Genomic DNA, 17,183 nt, shown 5'->3' on the forward strand with positions numbered 1-17,183 from the left:
ATAGAGTACTATTTTGTATGAATTTTTTTCCAGATTCTTTTAGTGTCAAAATTTGTTTGATACATTGTCCCCTTTCAGTACTCTATTTTGAAGTGCGTTGGCTCAAAGTTGACATTTAAAGTGCAGTGGTTTAAAGTTACTCTTGCACTTGGAACAGACCTATACATTATACATTGTGTCGAGAACAAATAGACAATCATCATGTCCCACATATTTCCATTTCCTTCAGCAGAACAAGCCAATTTCAATTTCTGTTTTTTTTTCATAGAGTTTTCACTTCATTTCATTTATTTCTGATAAAACTAATCTAATAATAAACCGCGTAGCTCCAGTATGCGTTAACAATTCAAAGGAGCTACAAATATTAAAATAGTAGTGAAGATTCAATTCAAACATCATAAGATGACAAGCAGGGGTAAAAAAATACTGTAAGGTAAGAGGTAGCATGCAAACAACAAATTAAGAGTCAATTTTCCAAAACTTCGAACAGCTTAAAAACAAGCCATCGGCGATTTTTGGAGGGTATACAGTAATTGAATCAGGGGACCCGCCTGTATCATTTGCAACAAAAAAAAAATCCTTGAAGTAATTATGTTTTCACGCCAGAAATCATTAAAAATGGTCTGCACGAGGGTGTCCAAAATAGTTTTTGTTGCATATCACCGACAATACGTAACGCATTTATCTGAAATTATGGTCATTGGTAGAGGTACTGACGCCACAAATTTCGAAATTTTTCGTGTATGTGGTGCAGTAGCTATTTTAGGGGAAAAAATTGCAGCTTTTGGTCTTTGGAGAGTGTTTAAAAAAATTACAATTATAGACTTGTGATAGACGGGTTAGCCACGCAACCGAACTTTTTTTTGGCCAAAACGTTTTTGATCAAAAAATCAAAATTCATCAAATGTTTTATCGATAATCGACATATTTCGACTGACAATCGACATACATCGACTGCTAATCGACATATTTCGACTGATAATCGACATAATATCGACTAATAATCGACATACATTGACTGATACATATATCGCCTGATAATCGAAATATATCGACTGATAATCGATAATTGTCGACTGATAATCGAATTATCAGTCGATATTTATCGATTATCAGTCGATTGATAAAACATTCGATTGATATTAGATAGATTCTTCGGACATTTTGTCATAGATTGATGATATTTTTAGTGAGGCTTAGCTAGGCAAAATACAGAATTGAAATTTATTTATTTAAATTCAAATTTTGAAGAGCAGTTACAGCGTGCATTTGTATCGATATCTTTCTTACCGTTTCCTAAGTAGTAAAGGATTGATTTCGTCCAAACATTTAGTGGGGGTGGCAGGATTCTTATGGATGGATGAAAATGACGAAATATACTGACTAGAATAGTTATTTACATAACGTTTTTAATGCCGAAAGAGTCATATAAGTTTTTCATGCCTTGGACCCACTTCATTCGGGCTACGACTCGCGAAATTGAATAAAATCTACCATCTACCACAGATCCGTAAATATTAGTAGTAAACGTGAAAATTAAACAAAATATAACACAAATGAGATATTTTAAATCATTGCGCGGCAAATTATTTTTTTGATGATTGGTACCAACGTTGAAGCATTAAAATTTCTATAGCATCACTGCTCCAGTGTGGCTCCAGTAGAAAATGTTCATTCTTCGTCATTCATTCATATTTTGACATTTCGTGTAATTTTAAAAAGAATGGTCGACATAGTACCTTTTTGAAGCAAAAAACTCTGTGAGTACAAAAGTTTTCCATTCAGGATTTGAAAATATCAGTTTTTCGCTTAAAGTTCATCAATAAATTACAAGTTTACAGTGACAGTGCGTGTAAATACAAATAAGTCGCATATTTTAAAGTTTCGAACTGGTCCTGTGATGGATGATACGAACGTAGTTTTGTGAATATTTGAAAAATACTTTAAGTGCAAAAATTTAAGGATACGACAAGAATAAATGATGACTCTAACTATTTATTAGCCAGATGGTAAGTTCTGTTGCTAAAAATCATCGCAACTGCAATTGACGTTCACATCGGCACATTTTGTTTCTGCTCTAAAATCAACTGCGTTTTAACTATTGACAGAAAGTGTGAAAAATCATTTCCTTTTCGTTGTGTGAACGGTTTTTCGCATATTTTTGTTTTTAAAATATATACGTCGAAATAACTGGTCAAATTTTCAATAGTCACCTCAATATGCCGTCAATTTACCAATTAAGACATTTATGCGGGGGTAGAAAATCATAAAATGAAAATAAAAAAAAAGTTATCCCGATGACCTAGTTCTCGTGCATACTTCATATTATACCTACTTCGAACCACGACGACTCAACATTTTTATTTTTATTTTATTTACGTACACAAAGAGTACACAGTCATAACATACCTATATCGAATACGAGAGGGATCCATTCATCGATGTACTGTTGTCACTTTCGTTTGATGTTTCACAACGAAATTATTTTCCATTAAAGTTTTTTTTTCGAGTTTATAGTAAAAAAAAATGTATGGGTAGGCTGAATTGTGTTGTTGTTTGGCTAAATTTTTCATTTCTTTGTCGAAGGCATTGTAAAAATTGCGGAAATAGTTCCCAGTTCAATTCAGCCATTTAACAGACTTTATTTAAAGAATTCGACATCTAGGTCTCGATCTGGAAAAAATTGATATTTTCCGAAGCATAGCTGTACACACTCTACACATTATAACATAGCACATTATTAGTGACAATTAATTGCCATTTAAAAACGAATTATCTTTCAATGCTGCGTTCTCTGTTTGCAAGGACTTTGAATTAGTAATTTTTTATTTAATAGTCAGAACTGTTGTGCGAAAAAAAATCAATCTGATGTGACTCGGTCGCTAGACAAAATTAAGTAGAACTCAGTAGCAGGTAGTATGACATTAACTACCTTTTACAATGTACATTACTCTTCCGCACCGTGAGATGTAAGAAACAACTGTAACAAATAAAATTCTTGTTGATTTCTTTCAAATTTAAATATTTTAAGATTAAGCAAGGGACACAGAGAGATCTTTTAAACCTACAAACTGTAGACCATATTTCAAATGTAAAAAAGTAAATGAAATGAAAGATGTGGACTGAATTCGAGCGCTTTCTGTTGATGTTTTTTGTTTGTTTCTTTTACTTTTAATTTTTCTTTTGTTTTTTTTAGACGTTTCTTCTAAGTTCGTTGGTTAAATTTTGAGTTTCTGCGAAAGCACAGACGTTTTAATTTCATACGAGCAAATTGTTCCAACAAGCGTAATGCAGTTAATTGGCTGTAATAACAGTAATTAAATTTATTTTATTTTTTGTTTTCTCAATTTTCCCATTGTTCTACTATATCGAATGCGAATACGAATACATTAACTTTGCTTTCCATTCAGATGACCAATCACCATTAACATGGATCCAACATACATCTATTGGAACCGTGCATATGACCCATTCAATCATAATCGACATCCGGCAACAAACGAACGAGCTATCCAGCCGAAACAATCGCGACTATTGAACAACAAAAATCATCGTTTTAACTATAATGCTAACGAAGCAATTGGATCGAATCAATCGCAAGATAAATCAAAACACAAAATCGACTCAACCAGTACACATAATCAACAGCATAGGGATCGACAAATTGACAATCATTTATCGGTCACTTACGAACGATTGGAATACTCTTGGCTAGAATCAGCACTTCCAATAACCATATTGAGCTTTTCCATTCTCATTGTTCTATTGCTCATTGCATGGCTGATCATTTGGACGAAGCAACGATTTTTCAAATCGAACCCAAGCAATAAAACAATTCAACAACAAATCGATCGATATCGAATCGAAGCTAGAGACGATCAAATTAGAATGATTGATGATGACATCGACATACCAGCTGGTGTTTACAATCAAAACGCTGGCTCATCATCGAAAAATCCAATGGATGGTTTTAGTGATAATGAAAAATGTTCAACGCCAATATCACCGACTGCGTCACAGCCAACATTTCATTATCCGCAACGGCAAACGCAATCACCAATGACTACGAATACAACGGCTTTTCTTCATGATACCGCAAATAATCCGATAATGGACAATACTACCATTACGACTTCAGTTCCTATTCACGTGTCTATATCAGTACCTGCATCTACAATTATTTCGCAACCAATCAACTATACTCCAACATCATCAAATTCATCACCCAAACTTAGCGAAGATCAATCTCCACCTGGCTACCGTACAACAACCATTGTAACAAAACCGCGAGCTCGAAAAGTTCACCAAAAAGACGTTTGTACACCACCACCCCCACCTCCACAACCGATGGACGTTCGTAAATTTTCTTTCGTTCAAACGCATCAATCTCACGATAACACTCATCAATCAATATCCGTAACGGATTCTCATGCATCGACACCACATCAATCTAATGAGTGGACGGTGAATGATTCACCGACTCCGTCGCAGGGAACAGAACAATTGTTTTACTATCATTCGTCACTAGAACAAATGTCACCGTCAACAACGGTCTCATCAAATAATGCTCCGGTTCATGGATATCGATACAAACCGAACTACAGTCCGAAAATATTGTCTGACGATAAAGAGAACGCCATTCCAATGACAGGCGGTACAGGTACGATTGGCGTTACAAGTGCCACGTCGCACAGCGCAGCTAGTTCGCCAAAAATACAACGGTGTGGTGAGCTAGCATTGGCTCAACAAAATTCTCCTCGAATCATCGATTCGTCTGCATCGTCCACAAACAGCCGCTTTACATTTTCACCCAGATTATTGCAACAACACAGTGGCGATATAATAACAGCAACTTCTGGCATTAGTCCATTGATGACATCAGCTGGGTATAAACATGGAAATTATTTTCGTTTTCCGGACGTCGATGTTTTCACGCCGAATTACAAACCGATGACCCCAACAACTGTAGTTGAGGACAAAATTGGCATTGAAATAATCACCACGACCGATGACACTGATGGGATCAATGACGATATGTACTGTGTAGAAGAAGATGAAGATGACGGGTTGTTATTGCTGGGCAATATGCGACTGAACAATGGTAGCAGTAGAAATTTGGCTGCATCATCAACGGGATCAACAAACAAAACACAGGCCACAAGACGTGCCAGACTGAAATCAATTTCGTTAGACTCTGACGGCGCAAAATTGGTTGAAGAAAATCTTGGAATTCCTGTTGAGGAATTGGTAGAAATTGCCGCCATAAATTCAGAAGATTTTGACAAAACTATCGAGGACAATACGGCAGCAGAAGAAGAATTTCATAATAATTGTGCAACGGAAGATGGGACAACGGACAGCAGAGACGAACCAAAAACATATTTGACCGACGCTGACACTCCTAAAAAATGCCATTCGAAAAACAAAAACAATTTATCTATCAACTTAAGCATACGGGATGACTCGCTTGGAGACGATGCAAGTGATTACGACTACAAGTGCAATAAAATACCGACCACACCGAAAACTCCCACTTTTACGCAGCACAGACAAAAAGCTATTTCGTTAGACTCCGACCCTACAATGAGCTCCTTTGAGTCACCATGGAAAGGACAACAACCGCTTTACACGGCAACTAGTCACATTAATATTTCGTCGGTATCGGTGCCAAGTACACCTAAACGACAACCTGTTCGGGATCATATGCAGTCGGATCAGGATGCAGGTAAATTACTACTTTATGCTACTGCTGCTACGGCTTTTCATTAATATTTCGCCTAATTTTTCACAGAAACTCAGCACAACGATTGCAACAATTGCTGTTACACAACCGCACCAATGAGTACGTCAAATCCGTCATCGACCAGCTTCATGACGAAGCATCAGCAAAAGTTCAAGCATTCAAAAGGCTCTTTGTTTGCGGCCATGCGACAAGACGAAAACAAAAATCGTTCATCGTTCGGCGCTAGAAGTAAGCTATTGGGCAGTTTTCACGAAAAAACCGACTTCGGAAAGCAATCTTCTAACGAACGTCCAGCCGGTATGTACTTAGGCGAGATGAAAACTTCGCAGTCCGGAGACTATTTAGGATCAAATTTGCAAACCATCAAAACTGCGACACTCAGTGTGTCAAACAACAATTTGAAAACATTGCCCGAAGTAATGACTTTGAGTGACTTTGGCACGACCAATAAAATGTCGACAAGTTGTTCAACTACTCCAGGTAGTATAGCCAGTGGTGTCGTTGGAAAATCGCGTAACAGCATAATTCAACGACGAGGATCGAATCATAGTTTGACATTGAATGCCGAACAGGGACTGAGTGTTTCGAATTACAGCCTCGGAAATTTACAAGGCTCAAATTGCAATCTATCTGGGACCAGTTGTGGAGCTTTCAGTTTCGATACGAACAGTTCAATTAGTGCAATTCGAAACAAAAAGAATTTACTGCAGCGTCGTGGATCCAATACAAGTCTGACGTTGAACATTCAAGGATCATCGAATTCGTTGAATCGTTTCAACAGCCACAGTTCACTAAATATATCGCAAGACGGTGGTGTTGGGCGACAAAAGAAAGGGCTGCTAGAACGTCGAAATTCGAATGCAAGTCTGACGTTAAACATACAGAACAGAGGTTTAAGCATATCGAACTGTAACCTGCGAGGCTCGGAATGTAGTTTGAGCAGCATAAATGTCGGTAACACCGAATCGTTTGATCAACCGGAAGTTCGAGACGATCCAGTCAACTCACAAATACGGCATCAAAGTGCTCATCACCATTCCCATCACCGAAGGAAGTTTTTAAGTTCAGAAAATCTTCACAATTTTTCGATTTGCCTGAAACAATGTGACAGCGAGTCGAATATACATCATGGATCAGTCAGTGATTTGAAACATACATCACCACGTCACACTCACATCACGGTCGATGCAAGCGAATTTATTGGCAAAGGGGATGGTGAAAGTGCAGAGTTGGGAAGTGATCGGCTCAATGTGGGTGGAAATGTTCGGGAGTGTTACTGTGACTGCGCGGTGCGAAATATTTCGACGAAGCCGCTCAGTCCGCAAACAACATCGGAAGATTTTAAAATTTATTTGGCCAACATACAAATGCTACAGTCAGCCTCCAATGTATTATCTGATCAGCAATTACGCAATCTGAATGTTGTCTTCGAGCACAGTTACAATAAAGGACAGTCAACGATGATGAGTGATGACAAGATGACCAAATCGTGTGACAATTCAATAGGGCTAGCAACATCCACCGATGACTCACAAAAGCTACTTTTACGGAATTTGCATCAAGAATTCTGGGACTTACCGACCAACTATCAAGAGAAGCCGCTGGTTTTTGGATCACAGACAAAAAATCGCTACAAAACCATTTTACCGAACGAGCACTCTAGAGTGATTTTATCAGCTGAACCGGGACTGCTGCAAGAACCGTATATCAATGCCAATTTCATTAAGGTTAGTGCTCACTGTATTGTCTATTGTATTAAAGTTTCACGGTTTCTATACTAGTTGAAATGGGGCTGCCTTCTCTATTATTATCACTTCCTATAGCCCGCTGTTCCATCTCATAATAAAGTTTTCAATAATTTTAGGGTCCTGATTACGTGAGCAACTCATACATTGCAACGCAGGGTCCACTCACCAACACCATATACGAATATTGGCTTATGATCTATCAGAACGTGAAAAAGGCAGCCATTCCACCGACGGGATATCAAAAAATCGCGATGCTAACCGATTTCGTGGAAAATAGTCGACAGAAATGTGCCATCTACTTCCCAACGAATACCGACGAAACAATGACATTTGTGAATCCCGCCAATCCAATGGACGAAATCGACTTAATCGACGATGTAACAGTGGACCGTTTATTTGATTGCATTCAAAATCCGAATCAACATGTGGACCCCGCCGATACCGATTCGTCGTCATTATTTCTACCAAATCTTCCAAATAATTGCAATTATTTTCTAGTTAAAACGGTTGAAATTATCGTCAAAAATGGTTATACAATACGCACATTGTGTGTCCTGTATCTGAACAGTAGCCAGTGGTGCACAGAGTCTGTATCTCAGCGTGGCCAAATGAACTATTTAGCAAATCATTCGTTCTACTGTCATCATTACTGGTTTCCCGACTGGCCGGATCATCGGTCACCAGATGACATTGATGTATTGTTGGACATGAGTTTGCATTTGTTGGACGATACCGATGAATGGAACAGTGCCGAAACGACGAATGCTACGGATGTCATAATACCGTTACCGGTGATTCATTGTTCAGCTGGAATTGGCCGAACCGGATGTTTTGCAGCTATTTTGAATGGTTTACGACAAATGCGAACGTCAGTGCTGCAAAGTGCTTCGAATTCAACGGGTACCGCTGGTGGCCAGTTATCGGTGGATATTTTAGGAATTGTATGTAATTTGCGGCTGCAAAGAGGTGGCATGGTACAGAATTCAGAGCAATATGAGTTAATTCACAGAGCTTTGTGTTTGTATCAGAAGCGATTGAACTGTACGACCAATGATTTGTAATAAAGAGAGGGGTAAGTGACCCGATATTTTATATATTTAAAAAGGTTTTGCTACAAAAAAAAAGAAGAAAATTATTAAGAAAATGTTGAAGACTGTCAGATATTATTGAAAATGATGAAATAGGAAAACAAAAACAAACAAAAAACATGATACAATAATCGATATAAATGTTACATATTTTAGTAATAAAAGAAACACATACACCAAACCCAATCAATCAATGATTCGTCATTTTTTAGTAAATATTAATCGACGAATAGAATGTTTAGAAAAACAAAAACAAAAATAGAGAGAATTCGAATGTAATGCGTCCGCTTTAGTAGTTTGTTTTTCTTATACTAACTTTTAGTAACAATTTATGCTAAAACTGACTTTTGAATGATTTTTAATAACCGATGAGTATATGCAGTTTCAGTTTGATCAGGCTCTAGAATTAAAGAAAATTTTATGTTTTAAATACGGAAAGAGAAAATGACTGCTAGGAAATGTGTGATACTAACACAATTTTAACATTTCGTTTCAATTTGGCTACCGTTCTGTTTAACAAAAAAAAAGAGTTTTGCTTTAATGTACCCAATAAGTGACTAGATATAAATGGAGGGAGGTGAACTACAAACACTATTAAGAAAAATTAAAGATTTTTTTGGTAATGAGTGCACCAAAAAAATCTTTAATTTTTCTTAATAGTGTTTGTAGTTCACCTCCCTCCATTTATATCTAGTCACTTATTGGGTGGTACAGTTTCGTTATTTAAGGGCGTTGGTGAAATATTTCGATGTCAATCGAAAGTAAACTAGACTAGCTATTCAACGATACCCACACCACCCACCGCTTTATACGTAAACCACGTCCACTAAGTTAGATTTTCAAGAAGCGGAGCTATTTTGTACAACAGTCTTTAACATAACAAGAGATAAAAAGTAGAGTTTTCGTGTGTATTTCGTTGATCTGAGGCGAAGCTGAGGTTAATAAAGCACACTTCATTTTTATCCCGTGTTATGTAATGGATTTTAAATGCATTTGAGCTTAACATAGTGCCGACAATTGCGGCTAGTAGGATATCGGCAAACTGGGTTTTGTTAAGGAGTAAGCGAACACCTCAAAAAAATTCTAAAAATCAAAGATACAATTTTTGGGATTTCTTTTTGGAGTTATGCCCTTACTCCTTAACAGCAATAATTAAGCCGTAATTAAGTTCCAAACAATTTTTTTTTTTTTTTTTATCGATGGAGAACCTAATTATAAGACACTTTGTCTCGTATCATATGCCAAAAAAAAGTTACAACTTTTTTTTATAAATCATTTTGAAAGTCACTAAAAACACGAAAATTCGAATAGAAATACAGTATGTCATCAAAAATTTTTGTATTTCGATTCGAATTTTCGTGTTTTCAGTGACTTTCAAAGTGATTTATAAAAAAAGTTTTAACTTTTTTTGGCATATGATACGAGACCAAGTGTCTTATAATTAGGTTCTCCATCGATAAAAAATATAATAAATTTTTGTTTGGAACTCAATTATCTCCAGTGTGTTAGTCAATTTACTTTTCACACATAGTCATCGCAAGACATAGGTTTTAAAAAAATTCACTTTTCAACCGTAGGGTTGTAATAAGCTACTTTCGACCCTAGGGAAAACAAACGTATGTAAAAACCACAGAACTTTCACTTTTATCGTTATCGCCATGTTGATCAGCGAAGAATTCTTGAAACAACAAAACGTAAAAATTCAAGTTCGAAATTTAGATTAGGTCCTTTTCGCATCACTATGTGTAGCTAGACTTAGGTTTTGAAATACAATTCAATTCTAAATTTAGGCATTTTCCAACTTCAAATATTTCAATTCGTCAAACATTTGAATTTGAGGGCAATTTTTTTTGCATGGGTTGTGTGCAATGACATAATAGTGTCATTGGTTGTGTGATTTCATGAAAGAAAATTGCTTGGAGAAGGATCATTTTTCTCAACGTGTTGGTCATCTCGAGTCGGTCTACTGATACCTAGAGCTACGTTTTGAGTACATTAAGGTAAAACTTCTTCTTTGTTCAGTGAAACTGTGTGGCAAACATTCTTTTTGTTTGATTGAAGAATGAAAATGAAATTAATGGTGCTTGTTGAGCACGTTTCCTATTAAAATTGAATGAATTTGGTATTGTGAATAGAATTTTTTTTATCAAAATTTTAGAAAATAAACGAAATTTTGGACTGACCTTTTTTAATACAAAAATTTCCCTTTTTTAAATTCTAAAAAAGTTAACAAAAGTCAGCCAATAAGAAAACATAAAATAAATTTTCGAAGTAAATCCATACAACAAAAAAAAAACGATTTACATAGCGAGTCTGAACATGTACACACACGGTATAAATATATGTATTCGATAAAACTTTTTTCCATTAATCCATTCATTTCAATAACACCGACTAAGTGTCATCCTGCTTTGTCTATATATGTTTGATATATAAAAGAAAATGATGTGCAATTAGAATAGATATTAAAAGAAAATCGTTAAATGGTTTATGTTTTAAGAATCATCCCTTTATTGCATTTGCTACTAACAAAAATATAAGCATCTTGGTACTCGGTTTTTAGCACAAGTTTTCAATCAACAAACAAACAAAAAAAATCCCATTTGTAATCCACAAACTCTTAACATAAATTCGACTGTATTGAATTTTCCATGACAAAATGAAATAACAATTCTTAACGTTGATTTATAACGTTCATTACCTTCATTACTGTTAAATGATTTTAGCATATTTTATTTAATGGCTAGTATACGGTCGAAAATCCTCTACAAAAACCTATCAAACTATGTCTGAAACAAAAATGACAAATTTTAGCAACCATTGGTTTTTGACAGGACTCGACTGTATATTATCAATTAGTCATTGCTTGGAACTTAGTTGGCTTGGTAAATATGATGTTTATACAATGAGTCAAAAGCGAGAACCAAACGTAAGGCAAAGAATGAAAAGTCCAATTTTCGTTTGAGCTTTTTTGATCGGAGGCACAGCCGAGGTCAATAAGTGCTTAGTGGCTTGACTATACACATTCATCCAAAGAATTCTACATGCTGATGGAGTCAAACGAAGTATCTGACACTTATAGCATAGGGGAGGGCTGTATTCCCCACTTGTCAAATACACAACTTGGAACCTCGGAAGTAATATACTATTACGTGTTACGGCATGTTTCATTTTCATTTACATTGCCTAATCACGTAAAGCATTGTACTTACGAGGTTCCAAGTTGTTATTTGACAAGTGGGGAATACAGCCCTCCCCTTCGGGTCGGGCTGTAACACCCCACTTATCAAATACACAACTTGGAACCTCGGAAGTAATATACTATTACGTGTTACGGCATGTTACGGCAAAAAATGAAACGTACAGTTTAGTGTGACAATTATTGTGCCGAGGCGAAGCCGAGGTCAATTAACACATGAAACGATACTTTCCATTTTTATCTCGAGTTATGTAATGATCTTACATGCTTAGGGCGCCGAAAAAAGTGCATTAATTATGACAAGTACGATTTTCGACGCATGTAGCATGTTTTTCTCGATTCAGCGCTCATCGGCGAAAAGTCAAATTTTCGTTAGCTTTTTTGAGAAGAGCGTTGTATATAACTCGGTGATAAATGTTTTTTAAGGCAAAAGAGCATTTATCATTCTATGGCTAGTGATAAAAAGATGAAAAATATTAATTTTATGTAAATTTTGTTGATCCGAGACATATCCGAGTCACGGTCTGGACATGTGAATAGCAGCATTGAAAAAATAAGGAATAGCGTGAATAGTGTCAGGCCCGTGATCCGAGTTCAATAAACACACGAAATCGAGACTTTTCATTCTCCTTCCGAGTTATGTAATAGGTTTTAGATGCTGAAGGCGTCGAAAGAACTGAATGATGTTTAGTACGGTTTTCGACGTATGCAGCATGTAATAGTTATTTACATGACTAGGGATAAAAAGTTGATAAGAAGAGTGTTCGTGTGAATTTTGTTGATCCGAGGCGAAGCCGAGGTCAATAAGCACGCGAAAACGAGACTTTTCAACTTTTATCCCGAGTTAAGCAATGTATTTTATATGCCTTTGAACCCTAAACCAAAATTCTTGTTTTCCCTAGGTGTGTAATAAGCCACTTTCGACCCTAGGGAAAACAAAAGCATGTAAAGGAAATTGACTAATCGCTATCATGTGAAATGAAAAATAAAATTTGAAGGAAATATGAAAAAAATATCTTAAATGTAGATGCATCCACGTAACCAAAAATACCAAAAATTAATAAAAGTAAAAAATCAAAATTGAATCATTTATGGCGTTACATTGACTGCAAAAAAAATGAATAAAAACTTCGCTGTTTTACCTCCTCTGAACGTGTACCTACTTTTAATTCCTGTCATGATTACAAATAAGAGAGACATTTCTGAAAAATCCTAACATACACTTAGTTGTTTCAATCAAAGTCAATCACCTCGTCAATCGCTTAAATGATTCAAAGAGAAAAAAAATCAATAATTTACTTTTAATCATATAAAAATAAAAAATAAATTATTTATGAATGTAGCAATGGAAATTTATTTATTTAAATGAAAAATAAAATTATAAATCAAAAATATTCGTCAAAAAAAATCTCAACTCATTTTAGTTATTATGATGGTAAATATTAAATATAAAAAATGCATTAGGTAAAGTAAATGAATAATATAAATTATGGAATTATATATATTGTGTAAAATTATTTAAAAAAATGAAAATATATAAATTGTAAGAAAAAACAAACAGAAAAATGTATATGCTTCCTTAAACAATAAAGTACAGAATGACTGGTTTAATAGTGAATCTAAATACAGCGGAAAATTCTAATTTATATGTTACAAGACATTGTATATGACTAAATCTTCTAACAATGAATGGATACACTTAAAAACAAAAGCGAATACAAAATGGCAACAAAAAATAAATAAAAGATAAAAACAATAAAGCAAATTGCATAAAGTTTACCTTAAAAAACCCAACAAAATTTACTGTATTTTAGCAACAAAATATATTAATGAACGTGAGGCTAAACGTATACATGGGAGGAACCACACAGAAAAGAAAGCAAAAAATTTCGATGAACATGAGAAAAAAATTGTAACTGCATGGACCTGACACCCTTAATGAATTTCGTTAGAAAGTGTAATAAAATTAGAATGGTCTCATTTAGAGAAAATTATCAATGTTTAAGGTAAATTATTGTGAACACTACAGAAAGTTCACCTTTTTGTTACATTTTTTAATACCCGAATTTCAGACGAACAAATATCTTACAACGTCAGAATCCATCAAAACGCTTTTAATGCCATAGATTTAACGAACATTTTAGGAAAATACAGAGTGGGAAACTATAGAGGCTCTATTTTCGATCGTAGATTTCACTGTTAAATACTCTGCTATTTTTCCCCGAGACATCAACGAATGCTTTCAAGCGAAATAATTGAAAAACTAAACAACAGGTCAGTGTGAAATTTTCATGTTTTGGATCCATTGTAGATACAGTGGAAGTCGTAGCAATTGTGATGTCCTCTGACGTGCCAGTCCCTTTTTTTAGAAATCACTTTCCTAAACTTTTTCGAAATTTTCTTACATTTTCCGAAAAAAAATGTGGAAAATCATGGGAAATAACGGTAACGACAACATTTTCCTATTTTTCCCTGCTTCAGGCTCAACTGAAACAATTTTGTCAATTTTTCTTCTTCTATTGTAATTACAAAAGTAAAGCTCGCTCCCTGAAGCATAGAAGTTTTTCGTTTTTTCTATTGTGCAACACATTTTCTATTTGAACAAACTTTGCTCTGATGTCGTACTACACAACTCCCTGGGCGGAGAATTTTTGAATTTTTCTTGTTTCGATGTATGTGAGTTACTTACATATCTGGCTTGGACGGATGAATGACCAACGATCCAAGTATCACAATGGGACGAAATTACAATTTCTATTCAAAATCTTTTGTCTTTATATCCGTAGCATGTGAACACCTTGCTTTTTACGGAGATCATGTTAAATTAATCAGCAGTCGCTTAACCTATCACATACGGCTATTCATCTGTTACCGATAACGACGACAAAAATAATGACAAGCTCTTAGCAATATGGTCTTTCATATAGCAAAATGCATGTTAAAAATATTGAAGCACAAGATTTGAAATCAACCGATTAAAAATATTTTGATCGATGGAAGTAATAGACCCGATAATACTGGTGATATGTTTGTCGTCGGTAGCAGGTTAAAAAGATTTTAAGCATCTGACGACATGTCTTCATCTTAGATATACGGTGTCTCTGATGGAAAGGGGACGTCAAGCTCAAATGCAAAATGAAGTATAATTTTGCAGGGACATCAATGTCATAGAATTGAAAATGGGGCCTAGATGTCCTAAAACAAACATAATGACCATAGGGAGTGCACTTCTTCTTTCCTAAATCATTAGAAGTTGAAAAGTTCATTATTTGTAGCCGAATTCACACATTTCTTAGTGAACTAAATAAGAAACTCAATGAATCAAATATTTTTGTTCGATTATACCTGAGATGATAAATAAATTTTTAAATGTGAAAAAAATGTTATTTTTCTTCTAAATATTTTATTATCGCTTCAAACTTTGCGTGTGCATTGTACATTGTTCCAGTTGTTTTTAGACAACAGCATAGGCTGCAAAATTCGCAATTCCACACAGATTAACGCCACGTTTAATTTTCATGTAACCATCGTTACCCCAGTTTTTCCCCCACCAATTTTTCAGAATCCAGTATTCTGGTGTGTAACCAAGCAGTAACATTGCATGGTTCACCTTATCTGGCGAACAATCTCGGTCGTCATACACCCCGCGACTGTACAGCTGAAACGTTTTCGGAGCGGCATTTATTGAGACAGCAATAGGTCCAACAGTAGCAACTGCATTTTTGAGTGCATCTTCGTCACGTGAAGGAAGGATTGCCCAATTTGTAACATTCACAACAGCTAATTCTGGATTAAATTTGCATATATTTTGCTGTTTAGATTCAAATAAAATATCTTGTTAATGTGAAAGGATTTGAAAATCTAAGAGTGCTTACACTGGCAGTGTATGGATAGTCTTTTTCTCTCATCAAGCCACCACATTGTTCCAGGTAGCGTAAAGTGTTTCGTAATGATCCGCCGGCACATCCATGATTTCCTATCAATGCGCTACAATCTACAAGCTGCTGTTCACTTAACGGAATCAACAGTCCAGTTCGCTTATATACTTGTCCCGAAATGCTGTGGGCGATACTGAAAGCGTAACAGGAACCGCACGACTTTTGATTGTTAGGTGGCAATAGAAATCCTAGATTGAAATTTTGTTCATAAAAATATTTTCTAATGGAATGTGTCTGCATAGGGACCGCTAAGCATATACCTTTTTCTCGCCAGTCCAATGATTGTGGTAGTGTATCGACTTGGAATAAGGAAGCACCAACCATTTCATTTGGTACATCCTCCACTTTTCGACGATTACTGTGTGTTAAGCGAACAAATCGACGTAGATATTGTAAGTTTGTCTGAAATTTTATTTCGTTTAATTTTTGGACTATCAATGTGTACCTAAGCTATTTTCCTAATATGCGAAATTATCAAAATTTTTACACACTGCAACTAAGATTAACCAACTATTTACTGAATACATTTTTAATTTATGTTCAGCTAACACCTTTATTACTGTGTAGTAACTACCTGCGATTCCAGGTTGCAGTTAAAACATTTCGAATTCTTTTAAATTATTATTCCAGACGAAGTGAAACTTACACCTACCAAAACGTTTCCCTCTGAAGAATCGTGTTTCATTTTTAGGAATGTGAAATCAATACTTACATAGTCAGCCATTACATTTGACCTAAGCTCAAACGAGTATGTACCATTCTTCGCTAACGTATTGTGCGTCTGGATGAGTCTCATATTTTCCTCGAACGCTTTTTTGCTTCGACTTTCCGCCCAACGTTGATAGTAAGTCTTGTTTAAACGACTCTAAAATCATTGAATAAACCAAACAAAATCAAACATATCGCACTTCCTCTTATACTAATCACAGTTCTATCTCACTTTATACTCGTCGAATGTTTCATAATGAACGGTAGGACCGTTCGGTTCATTTGCATTGGAATAATGAAAAGCAAGGAAAACTATTGAAACCGATAACCAAACTCCTAGGTGTATTGACATATTTAAGTAGAACATAAAATCGGAAATGAATGCAAACCATCTGCAGTATAATGAGTACAAAATTCAACTACATAGTACATGATTATTAACGGTGTTGCAATCTAAATTGCTACGTTAACAAAATGCAATTTCTTAACCACTGCGTACGAATTCACAAAACTGAATCGGTAGACGTACATAATTGAAATTGATGACGGTTTTTTTTTCAGTTTGCATTTAACGTGCTAATTAAAAGGTGTCATATTATGAACCTGTGATGTTTTTGTGGTATTGAATACGAATTCAGTAAATTATAAGTGCTAATCGAAGAGAGTCAGTATTCTGAACAGCATGACAGGACTAGCAACATCCTGATAAATAAATTAAAAGACTGTGTCATGCCCATTGATTTGGTTCTTACAAGATTG

General features: G+C 35.3%; 2 protein-coding genes across 4 annotated transcripts; one reads left to right on the forward strand and one right to left on the reverse strand.

The window, feature by feature from the left end:
* The first annotated feature begins 1,698 nt into the window (after positions 1-1,698).
* LOC119078522 lies at positions 1,699-8,836 on the forward strand. 3 transcript variants are annotated; one of them, XM_037186106.1, is made up of 6 exons: positions 1,699-2,009; positions 3,197-3,313; positions 3,411-5,725; positions 5,792-6,981; positions 7,012-7,470; positions 7,608-8,836. In XM_037186106.1, the coding sequence occupies exons 3-6, from the start codon at positions 3,430-3,432 to the stop codon at positions 8,550-8,552; spliced, it is 4,890 nt and encodes a 1,629-aa protein (XP_037042001.1). In that variant the 5' UTR covers positions 1,699-2,009; positions 3,197-3,313; positions 3,411-3,429; the 3' UTR covers positions 8,553-8,836. The 3 variants fall into 3 exon arrangements, with proteins under 3 accessions (XP_037042001.1, XP_037041985.1, XP_037041993.1); XM_037186090.1 differs by having other exon boundaries at positions 5,792-7,470; XM_037186098.1 differs by lacking the exon at positions 3,197-3,313 and having other exon boundaries at positions 1,708-2,009; positions 5,792-7,470.
* Positions 8,837-14,997: 6,161 nt separating this feature from the next.
* On the reverse strand, positions 14,998-16,909 carry LOC119078628 (procathepsin L). Its single transcript, XM_037186227.1, has 5 exons — positions 16,657-16,909; positions 16,429-16,581; positions 15,977-16,118; positions 15,654-15,904; positions 14,998-15,589 (listed from the first exon to the last, which is right to left on the reverse strand). Exons 1-5 carry the CDS (start codon positions 16,789-16,791, stop codon positions 15,233-15,235), a joined length of 1,038 nt encoding a protein of 345 aa, XP_037042122.1. The 5' UTR covers positions 16,792-16,909; the 3' UTR covers positions 14,998-15,232.
* Positions 16,910-17,183: the final 274 nt, after the last annotated feature.

The sequence above is a fragment of the Bradysia coprophila genome, chromosome III, assembly GCF_014529535.1.
Source record: "Bradysia coprophila strain Holo2 chromosome III, BU_Bcop_v1, whole genome shotgun sequence".
In the NCBI taxonomy this organism is placed as follows: Eukaryota; Metazoa; Arthropoda; class Insecta; order Diptera; family Sciaridae; genus Bradysia; species Bradysia coprophila.